The sequence below is a fragment of the Gigantopelta aegis genome, chromosome 2, assembly GCF_016097555.1.
Source record: "Gigantopelta aegis isolate Gae_Host chromosome 2, Gae_host_genome, whole genome shotgun sequence".
Taxonomy (NCBI): Eukaryota; Metazoa; Mollusca; class Gastropoda; order Neomphalida; family Peltospiridae; genus Gigantopelta; species Gigantopelta aegis.
Genome location: NC_054700.1, coordinates 43,183,446 through 43,201,476, shown reverse-complemented (window position 1 = coordinate 43,201,476; position 18,031 = coordinate 43,183,446). Strand labels below are relative to the sequence as shown.

General features: G+C 39.0%; 1 protein-coding gene across 1 annotated transcript in view; it reads right to left on the bottom strand.

The window, feature by feature from the left end:
* The window catches only part of LOC121385946 (T-complex protein 1 subunit gamma-like), a 33,664-nt gene extending 17,191 nt beyond the window's left edge, over nucleotides 1-16,473 (bottom strand). Inside the window, exons 1-3 of the mRNA XM_041516743.1 lie at nucleotides 16,396-16,473; nucleotides 16,251-16,312; nucleotides 10,126-10,176 (exon numbers count right to left, since the gene is read on the bottom strand). Coding sequence (XP_041372677.1) covers nucleotides 10,126-10,176; nucleotides 16,251-16,312; nucleotides 16,396-16,417 — 135 coding nt within the window. The 5' untranslated portion in view covers nucleotides 16,418-16,473. The remainder of the gene's footprint in view (nucleotides 1-10,125; nucleotides 10,177-16,250; nucleotides 16,313-16,395) is intronic.
* Nucleotides 16,474-18,031: the final 1,558 nt, after the last annotated feature.

Genomic DNA, 18,031 nt, shown 5'->3' with positions numbered 1-18,031 from the left:
TTTTTTAAATTGCAATTAACCACAAAATATGAACAGGGGAAAGATGTGGCACACACACACCTAGGAGCGCTGGATGAAATTTTGACACTGGGGCAGCAGAGAGGGTGGCTGTGGGAGGGGTGGCCCCATTTTGCAGATGTTTCAAGCACTATCTACTTTAGGGTGATATTGTCAGAATATTAAAACAGAAAGAACATTAAAATATGTACAATGTAGCTAGTGAAAAAGATTGGGGCAGCAGCTGTCACACCAGCTCTGATACACCTGCTGATAAAAAAAAAACCTAAAAAAAAAAAAAAAACCATATAATTTTTCCATATTTCCATGATGCAAGAATAGCATTGTTAATTGGCCGAGATTTTTTTTAATTGTCATGATTTTCTCACAGATCATTCATAACATCTTGACTTATAAAAAGCTAAATAAACTTTTAGTGATTGTTTCAAGTTGAACCTTGTATTTGAAAGATTGAAAGAAACAAATATTTTAATTAATGACACACTCAACACATTTTATTTATGGTTATATGGCGTCAGTCATATGGTTAAGGACCACACAGATACTGAGATTGGAAACCTGCTGTCGCCACTTCATGGGCTACTCTTTTCGATTAGCAGCAAGGGATCTTTTATATGCACCATACCACAGACAGGGTAGAACACGTTGTCCTTACCGTACCTATACATCAGTTGCATCAGTTATGCAATAGTCTGTCTCAGTGTTTCTGCCAGTTATGGAATTGAATGCAACCAGAGTCAACGGGGTATGGGGGACCTCGCCCAGAAAGAAAATGGGTTAGGGTTAGGGTTAAGAAAATCAGTAATAATAAAGAGTAATTAATTGTGTCAAAAGGTTACTGACAAAAATAAAATCTGCCAAAATTTATGAGTATGGCGTCATACCAGTTTTACCCTCTGGCAGAAAGTGTAGCCAAAATCAGTTTCAAAGAAGCACTTTAGGTAGTCCAATATCAAGGAACACCGATTGTCCTTATACACTAAATATACAGTGCTCGAAATTTAGACAATCTTGCAATGGCAATTGTGTACAAATAACAAAATAATGATAAAAATGTTCAACTGCAAGATTTTGCAACAGCTTTTTATATTGTGACTGCTAATTGCCATCGGAATTTCGATGGCTGTATATATGTAAGGCCTTCCATATAACTAGTGATATGTTGCAAAATGTAAATAAATCTCATCGTTATAATTAATTAATGATCATGAATCAGTCGGCAGTATTTCTACCAGAAAAACCTTTTGGCACTATGGAGATTGGGTGGGTGAGTGGGCTCCTCCAGAAAGAAAATGGGTTAAGTTTAGGGTTAAGGTTAAGAAAGAGTAATTAATTTGTCAAAAAGTTAACTTAAAAAATAAAATCTGCCAAACAATTTGGGTATGGCGCCATACCCGTTTTACATTCTGGCAGAAACCCTGGTCGGGATCATTAAAGTATAGTGGTAAAGTGCTCGCTTGATGTGTGGTCAGTTTGGGATCAATCGCTATCAGTGGGTCAATTGGGATATTTCTCGTTCCAGCCAGTGCACCATGACTGGTATATCAAAGGTTGTGGTATGTGCTGTCCTGCCTGTGGGATAGTGCATATAAAAGATCCCTTGCTACTACTGGGAAGAAATGTAGCAGGTTTCTTCTCTTAAGACTATTTGTCAGAATCACCAAATGTTTGACATCCAATAGCCGATGATTAAAAAAATCAAATGCGCTCTGGTGGTATTGTTCACCAAAACCAACTTCAAGTTATGAAGTATACTGGTATATGTTTACTGTGACCCCTGTCATATCATCCAAAATTTACATTAATTTCAAATCTGAGCAATCAACCATTCCTCATTTCCACAAATTGACCTATATCCCTTGGGAGTCATGAGACTTGCTCTTTCATTTGATGGAAAACTGAGAACTGGGATAAAGTTAGTGGTTAAAATTCTGTCCTGCACCAGAACAATGATACAGTGTTTGGGCTAACTGACATTATTGACCTTTCTCTACTGAAGGGAATTGTTTTTGCAGGGAATTAAATTCACACTCAAATCATGACTAAGCAATTCCCCTTTCCCCCATGAATATATTTCCTTTTACAGTAGAAAAAAAAAGGTATGTAATATAGATATTTTGGGATTCCATTTTATAATCTTATGACCCAAAATCTGGGATTCGCAGTACAGAATCTGGCTAAATTTGCAGCTTTTAATGGGTCAAATAAAGTCTTTCTTTCTTAACAAATTCCCCAACATTTTTTAATGCAATACCCTATTAGGCATTTAGTAGGTAAACCATTCATTGCACAATGCTTTCAAATGAACAATAATTAAATATGCATAACTTTTAAAGGCAATACTGTGATCACTGCATGACCCAAGATGTTTTTGGGCCGGTATTGATTTCCGTTGCGGTTTGCATGTCATGTCAGGCATGTCTATTAATGCTGGCTGTCATATATCAGTGTTTCCATAAAGCAGAATTACATGTAGTAATGGACCTGTCCTCCACAGGCACTAAGCTCATTATATACACTCAGGAACGCGATATCGTCATTTGAAGCAAACATCATCTCCACATACATTATTCATAACTTGACCAATATGTACTTTACTCTTTAAAAATGTAATGGCATGACCCAAAGATATGTCTTGAATACATCAGCCCTGACCCTTTAAGAACAGCTATCACTCTCACTCCCCATCACTCCCAAGATAGTTAAAGGAGAAGACCTTTTAGCTCCTCTTAGCATGTGAATTTACATGGGAACAGTATGGTAATATCTTAGTTGGCTCCCCATAATGTATGTTACCGTATTTGACCAGGAATAAGCACATGTTCGGGAATAATCCCACTTACTTTGTTCACACATTTAAAGAATTGAGCAGAAATCTGTGAATAAGTCTAGCATGTGCTATAGTGACGTCGTAGCTTAAGACTGTCTTAGAGAGCTTAGAAAATCCTAAGCCAGGTCACCAGAGACTTCGCTATTTCACCCATGAAGTTCGCGGAGATTAACATTTGATTAAACTTAAAGCAGACAGTGCGTGAATGTACTGTTTGTCAAAACAGCTTGACTGACAGAAATGGTCAATTTTGGATTGTTCGAATAGTGGTGTTCATTTTTAACTACCACTTTTTTCTATTTACTGTGACTGTCGATTACTACCAATTAAAAAAAAAATCTGTAGACATGAACACCAATCATGAAGCCCTTGCTGTTTTAATAAAAGCATTTGTTTTTATAGTAGAATTAAAAAACCTGAACGTTTATTATTGGCAAAGTTGCATGTAAAGAGGTTCAAAAATACACTAATAGGGGACAAAACTCAAGCACTGAAATAAGTCGAGACTGATCACTCAGGTTACCACAAGTCATTCTCCACAAAATCTCAATTAAACAAAAATTACACCCTCTAATTTGATCAATTGTGGCTTTTATTAAATATACATATAATACATATATGCATATCAACTAGTATAATGAGAACAGTGATCTGAATGGATCGGTTTATCTGCTATGGGATGTTGTAGTATAATAGTAATAATAATGGATAAATTTGTTGAAACCCATAGGTTATGAGGCCTGTATTTTGTGGTAATAATGGGAACATCGCAACAGTACCAGGAGGTATGTATCATCAACTGGATTAGCATTGCGTCTTGTGGATGATGTTGGGTTGGAAGGGAAAGATGTTCCCGCACACGAGGAGATCGATTCAGGCATGCATTTAATGGACAATGACATTGAGGACAGGTTTTAATTTGGTGGGACCACATGGAACTGGAGCAATGGAAACCGACATGAGAACTTAGTGTTAGTAATTAGTGCCTGAGTGTTCTTTGTGTGCATTTATGTTAAAAAAATAAAACAAATGTAAAATAATATATGAATACTTTTTATTGATGACTGAAATTTATTACTTTTTTGCTGGTTGTGTATTATATATGAATTCTTGAAAATAACATTAAATTATTAAAAGTCTGTGTTTACTGTGTCTGTCCTTCATCTGGCAATAAACTGACCCCTACAATCGGGCCTGAATCTTGCCGACAAAATTAATGTTTTCTTTACCAGAAGTCGGCTCAAGTCGCCAAATTATTAGCAGTAGTGAAAAACCAGCATAATATACTACTCAAAAGAATTTAATGGTCAAAAATTTATAACCAAATAAGTTTCAGTGTGTATTAGATTGATGATGTAAACTACACCAAAAAATTTATTTATTGTTCCATATTTACAAAAAAACACAAATAAACGTCACTGTATAAAGAAAGTCACATGACATGCTGTCAAAGTTGAAGGTTGTCAAACATGGATTTTACACATTAGAACATTCGTTTAATAGTGTGTGAATTCACCCCTGGCGCAAATACACTCGACACATCGTTGCCTCATGCTGTTGATCAGACGTCTGAATAACTCTTGGGGAATGGCCTGCCACTCTGCCATAAGAAGTTGACCCAGATCATGAAGGTTGGCCGGAGGGCATGGTTATCCCGAACTCTCCTGCCTAATTCGTCCCAGGCATTCTCTATTGGGGCCAAGTCAGGCGAATATGCTGGCCAATCCATCCTGGCGATACCTTGTTGTCTGAGAAAGTCCGTTATCACCTGGCGCGGTGGGGTCTGGCATTGTCATCCTGCAGAACTGCCCCGCCGCCAATCTGCTGAAGGCCTGGGAGAACAAACGGCCGGATAATCTCATTCAGATAGCGGATTCCATTCAGACTGCCATCCACCACATAGAGGGGGGTCCTGTGGTGGATAGAGATGCCGCCCCACACCATGACGCTGCCAAAACCGAACCGGTGACGTTGTCTAACGTTAACGTCAGCGAAGCGCTCCCCAGGACGTCTGTAGACACGAACCCGACCGTCGTTGAACTGGAGACTAAACCTGGACTCATCAGTGAACATCACTCGACCCTACTGAACACGTTGCCACCGCAGATGAAGCGTGCACCAGTGACGTCTGGCCGTTCTGTGACGTGGTAGGAGTGGTGGTCGAACAGCCTGGCGACAGCAGCGTAGATTATTGGCTCTCAGATGATTGCGTATGGTTTGATCAGACACTCGAGTTCCAGTCGCAGTCCGCAGATTTTCACGTAATCGGCGTGCAGTGGTTGTGCGTTGACGTAGAGCCATATTGGTGATGTAGCGGTCCTCTCTATTTGTAGTGTTTCGGGGTCTTCCCGAACGTGGATGATTTCGAACAGAATTCGTTGCTTAGTACCGTTGCCACAGTCGGTCAACGATACTCTGACTGACACCAAGTCTCAGAGCAACATTTCTTTGCGTATTGCCATCCTGAAGCCAAGCAATAGCCCTTCCTCGATCTTCGATAGTCAGTTGAAGTCGTACCATTGTCGAATTTGGAGTGTGCACCGTACACGAACGCAAGCTCCAATTACACAGAAATTCAGCATTATGAACATGGAATACACGTGCAAAACGTGCAAATAAACATTTTGTTAAAAAGCAAGTTATGGGCACTTAGCAGACCTTTCGCTTTCGCCCTAATTTACGTGCAAATGTAAGCATGTTTTCGCCATTAGAACTAGTCGACAGCGTCAATGACAGTGGATTTTAATTCATTTATTATGGGTTGCTTAGACCCACTTTCGTCAAAATGGAACAATACCATGCGTGACATTATGGTCTAGCTAATATAACTGACATTCAGAAAATAATGTCGAAAATATCGTCTGACACTTAAATTCTTTTTGAGTAGTATATTTTGAACCAAATCCAATTTCAAAAATGAAATCACACAGCAGATGTCAAGACCCAGACTTGTTTGGTGTCATTTCTCACTTGGTACTGTGTCACCGTGTTTTTATGCTGGCACCACACGTCACTCTGTTTGCTGTGACCAGTCAAGCGTTGTTAAACTTCAGGTACATTAATTTCAATAATGCCAGAACATACTAATTACTATTTTCATTGTAATATAATGACACATTATCAACTACATATTATTATTAAATTATTAATGAAACATACAATTGTTTTGTTTAAATTTTATTACCGGAAGTATTATTTTATATCAAAATTTTTCTCAATGAAAATTAAACATTACCAAATGTATCGATAAATGTTCACTTCGGAGTCTTCGCCTATTTTTATCACACTTCTCCTACTTTAATTCTAGATTAGTGGGTAGGTACAATATGGAATTATATTCCAGAGCTCGAATTTAACAGCAGCCATCCAGCAAACTGCCCCATTTTGCATGTTACGTACTAAGTACTGACTGGTCATAATATTCGAACACAACTCCTGAAAATTGTTTTATTATATATAAGATGAACGTTCACATCCCATTGTTCTCCACCCGAGGGTCCATTGAGCTATTTCCTGTTCCATCCAGTGCACCACAACTGGTGTATGAAAGGCTGTGGCATATGCTATCCTATACTCAGGGTTTCTGCCAAAGGGTAAAACGGCGCCATACCCAAAATTGTTTGCAGATTTAAAAAAAAAGTTAACCCATTTGACAAAATTAATTACTGTTATCAATACTGTATGATTTTCTTAACCCTAACCCTAAACTTAACCCATTTTCTTTCTGGGTTAGCCCCCATACCCATACCCATACCCTGTTGACTATGGTTGCATTCAATTCCATAGCACCATACCCAAAAATTTATTTCTGGCAGAAACACTGTATACTGTCTGTGGGATGGTGCCAATAAAAGATCCCTTGCTTTGACTGTATGTCAGAATTACCAAATGTTTGAAATCCAATGGCCAATGTCCTCTGAAGTCCGAACCAAATTGTTAACATCTACAATAAATTACTCTCCTACTTTTAATTAGTTAGGATTTCCCTCAAATTTTGTCCAGATACAAATCGTAAAAATACCATTACAGTGACAGATTCCACATACAAGACTAATGATGTCAGTGATATCGACTTCCCCAGGGCTACCTCTGGGTGGGCAAAACAATTCGCCAAATTGTCTATTTAACTTAAAAAATTGCCAGTTATTTCCTAAAAGCAAAAGTCAATTATTACATGAAATTATTTCGCAAAAATAAAATAAAATTCGCCAACTCAGTGTTCTCGCTGCTCCATTTAAGCGGGGCAGCCCGCCCCGCTATTGCATTTTGCTACCCTCCTTTCACGTTCTCCGCCCCTCTTTATTTTCCAGCACCTATCTCCGCTATTTCCAAATGCACACTTTTTTTCCACACATAAAAAAACACAACGATCAGTCTGCACACTGGACTTTAAAGGAAACAAGTCACGTTGTGTACGAAAAAGCAATTGATGAAACCTTTACGACAGTTACTGTAACGTAATAACTGAATAAATATTTTGTCTTGTCTTGTCTGTGTAACGTAATTTAACAGCCTCTATTTTGTCCCATACATGTATCCATTTGTATGTTTAATGCACACATTAAAAGTTATATTTTATTTGAGCAATTAATTTTTTTAATTTTTTTTTACTGATTCAGCAATCTCTGATTGAAAACCCCCCACTTATTTTCCGCACGTGATTAGAACAGTCATTCTGGTTTTTGGTTCCACTAATTATTGTCTGATATTTTGTCTTCAATTGCAGATATAATCGGTTGTAACTGATGATTTTTACTTTCTGTCATTTCTGTTTAAATATTGAGTAGTTCTTATAAAATATTGTAAACTTTTAATTTTTTGTAGTGTTTATCAAATAATATATACACCGCCTTTACAAAAAACGAAACTACTTTTTATCAGCTGGCGATAATATTTTATCACAGCAATCGATTCATTCGATGAAGATGGAAATAACAAAAAATGTATCGACATTAGGGGATCATTTACAAATATCTTTGTTGTTTTTCATATATACTCTTCAAAAAAAGAAACGCAAAAGGGTACAAATGGGTTATAACTCCGATTTTTATGTTTCCTACCGGTTCATGCTTTGTGAATATAAGGTCATTGCATGTCCCAAACACATTCCCACGGTTACATTCGATAAAACGCAGCTACTGTAAAATAAAGTTTCAAAATGTGAATATTCGCAAAAACGCAGCCACGTGCAAACCATGTCACCACTGCACGTGCGTTGTCTGCACGTGCAACATGAACACCGACAGTATAAAAGTGCAGGGTGTTCGCTTGCCTGGCCTCTGTATCTGGCCGACAGTTGACAATCTAGGACATGCCACGTCTCAGTGAACCGCAGAGAAACAATGCCATCGGCCGACTAGACGCAGGCGAATCCAGAACGGCCGTTGCCAGGGCATTCCATGTGTCCCCAAGCACCATCTCCAGACTGTGGGACTGTTACCAGCAACATGGATCAACACGTGACCTCCCTAGATCCGGTCGACCGCGGGTCACTACCCCCGGGCAGGACCGCTACATCCGGGTACGCCACCTTCGGGAACGATTGACTACTGCCACCTCCACAGCCGCAGCAATACCAGGTTTTCGCAGGATATCCGACCAGACCGTACGGAACCGCCTACGTGAGGTAGGAATTCGTGCAAGACGTCCAGTTCGAGGTGTCATCTTAACACCACAACACTGTCGACTCTGACTGCAGTGGTGCCAGATTCATCGACAATGGCCTCAACTGCGATGGAGACAGGTGTGGTTCAGTGACGAGTCCCGATTTCTGCTCCGACGTCATGATGGAAGATGTCGCGTGTATAGGCGTCGTGGTGAACGTTATGCGGCAAACTGCGTGCAGGAAGTGGACAGATTCGGCGGGGGTAGTGTCATGGTGTGGGCAGCCATCTCACACACTGGCAGAACTGACCTGGTCCACGTGCAGGGCAACCTGAATGCACAGGGCTACATTGACCAGATCCTCCGGTCACACATCGTTCCAGTTATGGCCAATGCCAACGCAGTGTTCCAACATGACAAGGCCAGGCCTCACACAGCACGTCTCACAACGGCTTACCTACAGAACAACAACATTAATGTCCTTCCTTGGCCATTGATATCACCGGATTTGAACCCAATTGAGCATCTATGGGACGAGTTGGACCGACGCCTCCGACAGCGACAACCACAGCCCCAGACCCTGCCTGAGCCGACAGCAGCCTTGCAGGCCGAGTGGGCCACCATCCCCCGGGACGTCATCCGTACTCTGGTTGCTTCAATGGGCAGGCGGTGCCAGGCAGTTGTCAACACACGCGGAGGCCACACCCGGTATTGACTCCAGATGACCTTGACCTTGGTGGTGTGTCCTATCACTTACTCACAATGGACTAGAGTGAATTGTGAACAATCCTCCAACATTTGGTAATTATCGGACTCACCATTCAATAATTAAATCAATTCTCCAAATGTTACGACAATGTGGTTTTGCGTTTCTTCTTTTGAAGAGTATATCTTGAAATCTTTATTAAAATAATATTAAAACTTTGATCGGTTCAGCAAAACCTGAACTACCCGTGATTGTCAGACCGATAACATCTTTGGTTCAATTAAAAGACAACTCTGCCTGTATTTAGTATAAACTTTTTTGCACTATTTCGTTGGCAAAATAAGGAGTATGTGGAAGTCTACCAACACACAACAATATGGTAACCATGTTCACCCCCCCCCCTTTTTTTTTGAAGGGTGTGGTGCATCGTGGCCGTCCTCCTTTAATTTTCACCCAGCGCGAACACTGTGCAACTGTTTTCAAAATTCACAATTGGTGCATTTGGTGAGTGCCAGAGATAGCCATGTCCGCTGAGATTGCATAAGGCAAAATACACGCAGTTTTCTGCCATCTGTTTATGGAATACTCTTCAAGAGTGGTGGATCAATATAATGTAATATAACGCCATGACATGCGCTATGGTATAAAGCACTCATCACAATGTCAGATTAATTACGTCACATACTTAGGCGGCTTCCACAACTCTTGAAGAGTATTCCACAAAAAAGCAAAATGACAGACGGTGAAAAATTGCATGTGTTTTGTCCTAGGAGATCTTAAATTCAATACAAGTCAATGTAATGGTTTTTTCACAATTTATGGTTGGACAAAAGGTGTAGAAAATCAAACGGTAATTAAAGGTAGGAGAATCATTTATTGTAATTGTTAACAATTTAGTTCAGCCTTTAGTCATGTTGTTACACAAAACAAGCTTAATTTTAAAGGTAAATATGAATACATCACTTACTTTTAACATGGCCCGTGGTCCTAGACATGTTCGTATAACGTCTGCAATGGCCTAAAACATAAGAAAATATTGAGTATTCAGAATATAACAAGAAAAAATAAATAAGAATTTACATCTAGCTAAATTTGAGCAATTAATATAGAACGGTCTTGGTGGACAAAGGTAAAATATTACTGGACCTCCAAAATATGTTCGGTCTCTGGGCCCCGTGCCACGAAGCGATCTTAGCCCTAAGATCAACTTAAGTGCATAAGGTAGCTATGCGCTTACGGTAATCTTAGGGCTAAGATCACTTCATGGAACAGGGCCCAGGTCAGAACTGATGTAGTGATGTGGGTCTAAAGTGTTTTGTTGTTTCCGAGTTTGGGGTTGTTTTAGTTGTGTTTTTGTTTGTTTGTTGTTGTTGGGGTTTTTTTGGGGTGGGGGTCAACAAGCATGGGTTACACAGAAAAGGTGGATTATTTTACTCTTTTTATGCCCTCCTAATTTGTCTTGGTATGCCCTCAATGGCCAGTGTTACCTCATTTGTTTTGGTACACAGTGTCCATATAGCCATTGCAACCGTTATGACCGACTTTACCCCCAAATGACTTCATTTGGACCCAAAATGTCATGGTGCAGAACAATATTATTATCTGAGGTGACACGCTATTATTTCTGTTGTAGCCACTGAGAAATAAAAATTTTTTTTTAAAAATAATGTTTTGACACACGGACCAGAGGTCAGCAAAATTACATTTCATGTTTATTATTAATTTAAACAATGCTAAATTACACATATACTGAACAAAATAAGAAACTTCCGCTAACTTTGCTTGAACACAACTTGATGAAAACAAACCGGGGGAATAATTGTTATATATGCGTTTAAAGAGTGTTCCATGATTCATCGTTTGGTACAAAAATCATGGCCATAGGTTAACAGAAACTGAGAGAAATTTTGACCAAGTGTGGCAGGGGTTTAAAAAAAAAAAAACCCACTTAATAACGGGTATGACCACCTCTTGAATTGACCACTGCAGTGCATCGCAGGCGCATAGAATTGACTAAAGTGTTGATTTCTGCCTATGGAATATTGTTCCATTCCTGATCGAGCGCTTGACGAAGTTCGTTGACGTTAGCGGGTGGGTTGGGACGACGCCGCAATCGTCTGTCCAGACTATCCCAGGCATGCTTGATGAGGTTGAGATCAGGACTTTTAGTGGGCCAGTCATCAATGAAATCAATGTTATTTGTTCTAAGAAAATTTACAGTGTCTCTAGCTGTATGAGAGGTGGCATTATCATGCTGAAAAATCAAGATGTTGGCGTTGTTATGGAACAGAGGAACGACGTGATGAGCGAGAATGTCACCGCGGTAACGTTGAGCATTTAAATTGCCATCAATGACGACTAGTGGTGAACGATAACCATGGGCAATGGCTGCCCAGACCATGACATAACACCCACCCCCGAAACGATCTCGTTCAAGAACACAACAGTCAGCATAGCGTTTATTCCTCCTACGGTAGACGCGCACCCTGCCATCACCACGTTGTAAAGAAAATCTGGATTCATCCGAAAAAAGAACGGTATTCCAGCGTCGCCGTATCCAATGAGGGTGTACACGTGCCCAATTAAGACGATTTAGACGATGACATTGCGTTAAAACGCATCCGACGTAAGGACATCGTGCATGTAAACCGTTCTCCCGCAGACGATTATGAACAGTTTGCCCACTAATTCGGTTATTATGAATCCCAGGTGTGTTAGCAGCAGTAGCAGTGGCAGTATGGAATCGATTGCGCAAATGCGTGTTCATGATATAGCGGTCTTGACCACGCTTTGTAACATGCGGACGTCCACGACGTGGCAAGTCGTTGGTGCTTCCTGTCGTTCGAAATCTTATGCAAAGATTTCGTATCGCTCGACTAGAACTCCCAACATGCTTTGCAATGTCTTCTGTCGACATGCCAGCATCAAGCATGCCAATCGCCTGTTTGCATAAATTATTGGGTATTCTTGGCATACTAAAAATGCTACAATGTAAAAAAACTTTAATTTTTTTTACAAATTCTGAAGCGTTTTCGTTCACTTGACAACAATGTCAGTAAGACAAGTAAAACAAATTGACCGAATACTACACGGGACATGTTGAACCATGCATGCACGTGCAAATTGAATTTCACGTTGTCGACGATTAACAGTGCAAAAATAATCGATAAAATTCATGAATCCTGATAATACAGCTCAAGGCTAATACTACCTATATAATTTCATTACACAATGAAAGAAAGAAAGAAGTGTTTTATTTAACGACGCACTCAACACATTTTATTTACGGTTATATGGCGTCAGACATATGGTTAAGGACCACACAGATTTTGAGAGGAAACCCGCTGTCGCCACTACATGGGCTACTCTTCCGATTGGCAGCAAGGGATCTTTTATTTGCGCTTCCCACAGGCAGGATAGCACAAACCATGGCCTTTGTTGAACCAGTTATGGATCACTGGTCGGTGCAAGTGGTTTACACCTACCCATTGAGCCTTGCGGAGCACTCACTCAGGGTTTGGAGTCGGTATCTGGATTAAAAATCCCATGCCTCGACTAGGATCCGAACCCAGTACCTACCAGCCTGTAAACCGATGGCCTGCCACGACGCCACCGAGGCCGGTCATTACACAATGAATTCTTTAACACAACAAATACTATATGTACAAATCGGAAGTTTCTTTTTTTTTTCAGTATATGTACAAATATAAATTCATAATATATGGATATTTAATTAACATTCGGTACATGTTATATGACGTACCGTATATCTTCGCCTGTAAGTCAAAAAAATTTTCACCCAAAAATTATTTTATAATTTTGGGGGGAGGGGGGGGGGGGGGCGGGTGTGACTTATAAGAGGGTAAAAAAAATTCCACACAAAAATATTACCATTTTGGGGATTATTTTACAAGTTTTATTGTTGAAGTATGTCCTGTATTTATACTCAAATATGTTAATTTGACAAATTTATTTTTTTATAACCTTTTTTTTTTTTTGACATTAGAACGCTTTTGGTTATGCGAAAAGGCGTGCGATCTCGCTCAAATGCCAAGACAACAGTCCACTTGGTTAAAATAACAGTCATCACTAATAGCAAAAATGTAAACATTACTAACTACCTGTTGCCGGAGTTTATTTTGAAATCTGCTCACTGTCATTAATGGTTGTTCAAACAATATCTTGTTGGTGATTAACTTCATGAATATTACTGAGCTTTCCCGTAAAATAGACTGATCTCTGCAGTTCACTAGAACAATAGGGACACACATCATTTGGTACAAAAACCAGTGTACTTTCCAGAGTTATCCTCCTTACATGTAATATGGCGGCAAAACATGATTAACCGATGATGCATGTACTTTCAGTTTTATCGTAGTGATCTGTTGTCAGTGTTAATAAATAAAGTTGTTGTCTGTGCACAATATCATGCTGTACAGTGCCATACGGTAACAGTCAAACAGCTTTCACTATCTACTAAGGGAATATTTTGTTTTGATGCTATGTAGTTTGATTGGAATATTGTGATGTACAAAACGTGAAAACCGAAGTTTGTAAAATAATTTTCTTTTGTTCAAATATTGTACATTATTGTTCTCATGTGCTGAAAATAAGTAATACTTCAATATTTTAAGTTGTTTTTCATAGGTCGACTTATAAACGGGTCAATAAAAAAAAAAATGTTTTCATGGCTTGAAATTAGGGACTCAACTTATAGCCGAGATCGACTTACAGGCGAAGATATACGGTAAGTTATGTCAGATTCTTTTGGCAAGTTTAAATTTTGGAAAGAGTTCCGTTTCCCTCCAATGACCTCATTAATGTACATCTAATTTGCAGTTATCAAATTCTGGATGTAAAAATATGGCTTGTACTTTCTCCCTCATATATATTATCTGCAGGTATTTAAAAAATATTAGAGAGGTTTCTCAACTATACCGTTACTATTACGGATAGTGATTGGTCACCACTTCCAGTGTAGTTGGTAATGTACTAACAATTTGCTTCATTGTTTATGATTAAACTGCCTGCTATATTAATACAGTTCATGGCTAATATATAATTTAAAAAATAATAATAGTAACACTTCTGAGAATGCCACCATATTTCAGTCACCAACTGACGATCTGCGAGAAACTAGTTAAACTGTTAGTACTGTTATCGAATCATAGCTATTAATTATGCTTATCTGTAACAATAATGGCACAATGATGATTGTTCTGTGTTCGGTTTGAAAACAGGTAACATGTTTCCTTCCGACTGCTTCCAGTACAAGCCTCTGCTGTTGTTTGTGTACGGTCCATAGTTAGTGTATTTATTTTCTCTTTCAGATAAATCTCTTAGCACCTGATACTTTTATTTATTTATTTGTATTTATTTATTCATTCATTCATATTATTATAGTACTGCAGGGGCAATATTACGTTATTCATATACTGTAGGTGTCTTATGGAAAACATACACATACAGACCGCTAGATTCATATTCAACCCCCATTCCCCTGTTCAGACCACGCACTGTTCGTATTTAGTATGTATTCCTCCTGTTCCAGGTGGTTTGGTATTATGGATCAATCAAATACTTATTTCCTGCATATAAACATTTTTTCTGTGTATGTAGTCAGCCCTCATTAGCAGAGGCCATATACACTGCTGTCATTCATATAGCCACTTCGTATATAAACACCGTCTACTTTACAGTTTTCTTTAAAAATGTAACACTTCCTATTCCAAGCCAGCTGTAATTACCCATGGGGTCATAGCATAGCTTGCATAATAATGAATTAGACAAAGTGAAAAATTAATGTGGTGTTTAGATTTTTCCACGTACAACAAATGATAAATTTACTTGTACATGCAAAGACCTAACTAATTGGGATTGTCGCTGTTTAAAATGCTTCCGTTACTAAAATAAATTAATGTATAAGCTTACTATCGTTCAGTACATGATACATGAGTTTGGCAAATCCTTTTGACACTGTGGTTATTCAGGGGATGCCAGTCACGTGACTCCAAAAATAATGTCACACTTCTTCACTCCAAACAGCTGTTATTTTTTTTACTGAATTATGGACCGTCAACATAATTCAATTATTTTTGCAAAATATAAGTAATAAGTGGGATATGGTAGTTATGTAGATGGTTAAATAAAGCACTTTTAGCGACAAATCAAATGTGTATATTTTCAGATATTATTTTGTTAGGTCATTAATTAGGTCAACCATTCGTGAAGTAGTGATTTAATATACATGCCATGTTTTGTTGTGAAGAGATAAAATGCATGTCGTTGCCAAATGCTGACATTCTTCAGCTACTCCCATAAACCGGGCTATTGTTTTTCAAGAGTGATGCATGTCACCAAAACTGTTATGCAATGAATCTGCAAAGCAGATGAGACTGACGATGAGAGCGGTGTGAAACTGTTTATTTAGGTTGGTTTAATATTACACACAATTTAATACAGTGTGCACTGTGCAATTTGGAGTTTCGTGTATACATTTCCATATGTATAAAAAAAAAAAAAAATGTCTACTTTGTTACTTATCTTTTCCTCATTTGTGCAATTTATTTTTAGGAAGGTTTTCTTAATTCAATAAAAGAATTTTGCATGTATCAAAGGCAGTGGTATGTGCTGTTCTGTATGTTCTGTACATATATACATGATATAGGCCTACAGTTCCCTTGGTGATAATGGAAAAATGCAGGTTTCTTCCCAGACTGTGTTAAAATTAATACAAATTTGACATCCAACAGCCAATGATAAATAAACCACTGTGCTCTAGTGTTGTTGTCATTAGCTTTCCAAGCCTTTTGTCGTTTGTGCATTACTCAACATAATTTGAGTTGATGGCAACAGCCAACACTCCCGCAGTCCCTCCGACTCCCTGTCACCGAGCCCGTGTGGTCTCACCTCAATCCTCTTAACAAAATTACCAAACAAAGTGTTATTGTTTTTAACTTTCAGTCATATTCCTATTATTTCATGATTCAGGTATGGTGTCCAAAACCACATGTTTGTTACAAGAATGTTCTGGAATGATGCTTGTGTCGCTAAGAATATCAATGGCGATCACCATGCGAGCACGCGACTTACCTTTCCGGCGGCAATATTCCCCAACTGCACCTTTCTTCCAGACTCTCGCTTGGTATTTTGATCTGCAATGAAAAAAAGTCATGTCAAATCATCAGCAGCTTACATTATTAAATACAAACGAGAAATACATAGACAAAATACTCACTGAGAACGATAATCGCAGGCATGATGACTTCTGTCTAAATGAAACCGAGGCTATTCATAAGCCTGCCATCTGTTGGGAAATCTGTGTGTTTTGTGAATGGTCTCCCTTAGATCACAAATCGATTTACAGCTGACTACATGGAAGGAAGGAAGGAATGAAATGGTTTATTTAACGACGCACTCAACACATTTTATTTACAGTTATATGGCGTCGGGCATATGATTATGGGCCACACAGATATTGAGGGAGGAAACCCGCTGTCGACACTTCTTGGCCACTCATTTTGATTAGCAACAACTTGAACAAGGGATCTTTCATATGCACCATCCCATAAACAGGATAGCACATACCACGGCCTTTTATGTACCAGTCGTGGCTGGAGCGAGAAATAGCCTAATGGACCCACTGACGCGGATTGATTCCAAACCGACCGCGCATCAAATGAGTGCTTTACCACTGGGCTACATCCCGTCCCTCTACATGAAAACACCGGTCTCGGTGGTGTCGTGTTATTAGCCATCGGACCTAGGGCTGGTAGGTAAGGGGTTCGCAGCCCGGTACCAGCTCCCACCCAGCGCGAGTTTTAGTGAGTCGGTGGGTAGGTGTAAGACCACTACACCCTCCTTTCTCTCATTAACAACCAACAACCAGATCTAGCCGAGGTGTGTGCCCAAGACAGCGTGCTTGAACCTTAATTCGATATAAGCACGAAAATAAATTGAAATGAAAAATGACATAGAAATCTTTTGTAAAGACAACGTGTGGAAGAGGATAAATTTGTCAGGGGACTAACAGGAAAAGGGCAAATGGATCAACTCGTCAAAAGGGTTATAAATTTTTCTTTTTAAAGAGAATAAAAAGTGCACTTTCATATTTTTAAAGGGCGGAAGGGTTCCATGGATCGAGACAGGCCAATAGAAACGATATGTTAAGTGGGATGTGCACACTCTATAGTGGAGGGTAGGGGCACAGACACATTTATATGTATATACATTTGTTTGGCAAGAACAAACAAAAAAGGAGAAAAGTTTGGATCTGAAATGAGGGGGGACATGCACCCGTTTCCCTCCGGATCCCACGGGCCTGAGAGAAAATCTAAGCACAGCTTAGACATTTGATCAGTTGTTTTGACGTAAACGATGAAAATTATGTACAAAATCTTCATCAAAAAGATATATCCACAAATTAAATATAAAATATATGTCATCAGATCATAAATTTAAAAACTATTTTAAAAATCGACGTCAAATTTGGCAATATCTTGAAACCAAAACGTTAAGGACTATAGCCCGACACACATGGTCTAGCGCTCATTTTTAACAATCCCTCTGTATAGATCAACTTGTGAAACTCAATTTTAAACTTTCATTGGTTTCTTTTATTTGCAACTCTAGGGGTAAGTGAGTAAATGAGTAAAACTGCAATACTTACAGACAATATTATTAAGTCGTAAGTCTGTCTCTCTCTCTCTCATTTCTTTTTTTCTCTCTCTCTATCTCGCTCTCTGTGTGTGTGTGTCTCTCTCTCTCTCTCTATTTCTCTCTCACTCTTCGTTTTTTTTCGTCTCCTTAACCTCTCTTCCGCAGTCTCTATATCTCTCTCTCTATTTGTTTTCTTTCTTTCTCTCTGTCCATCC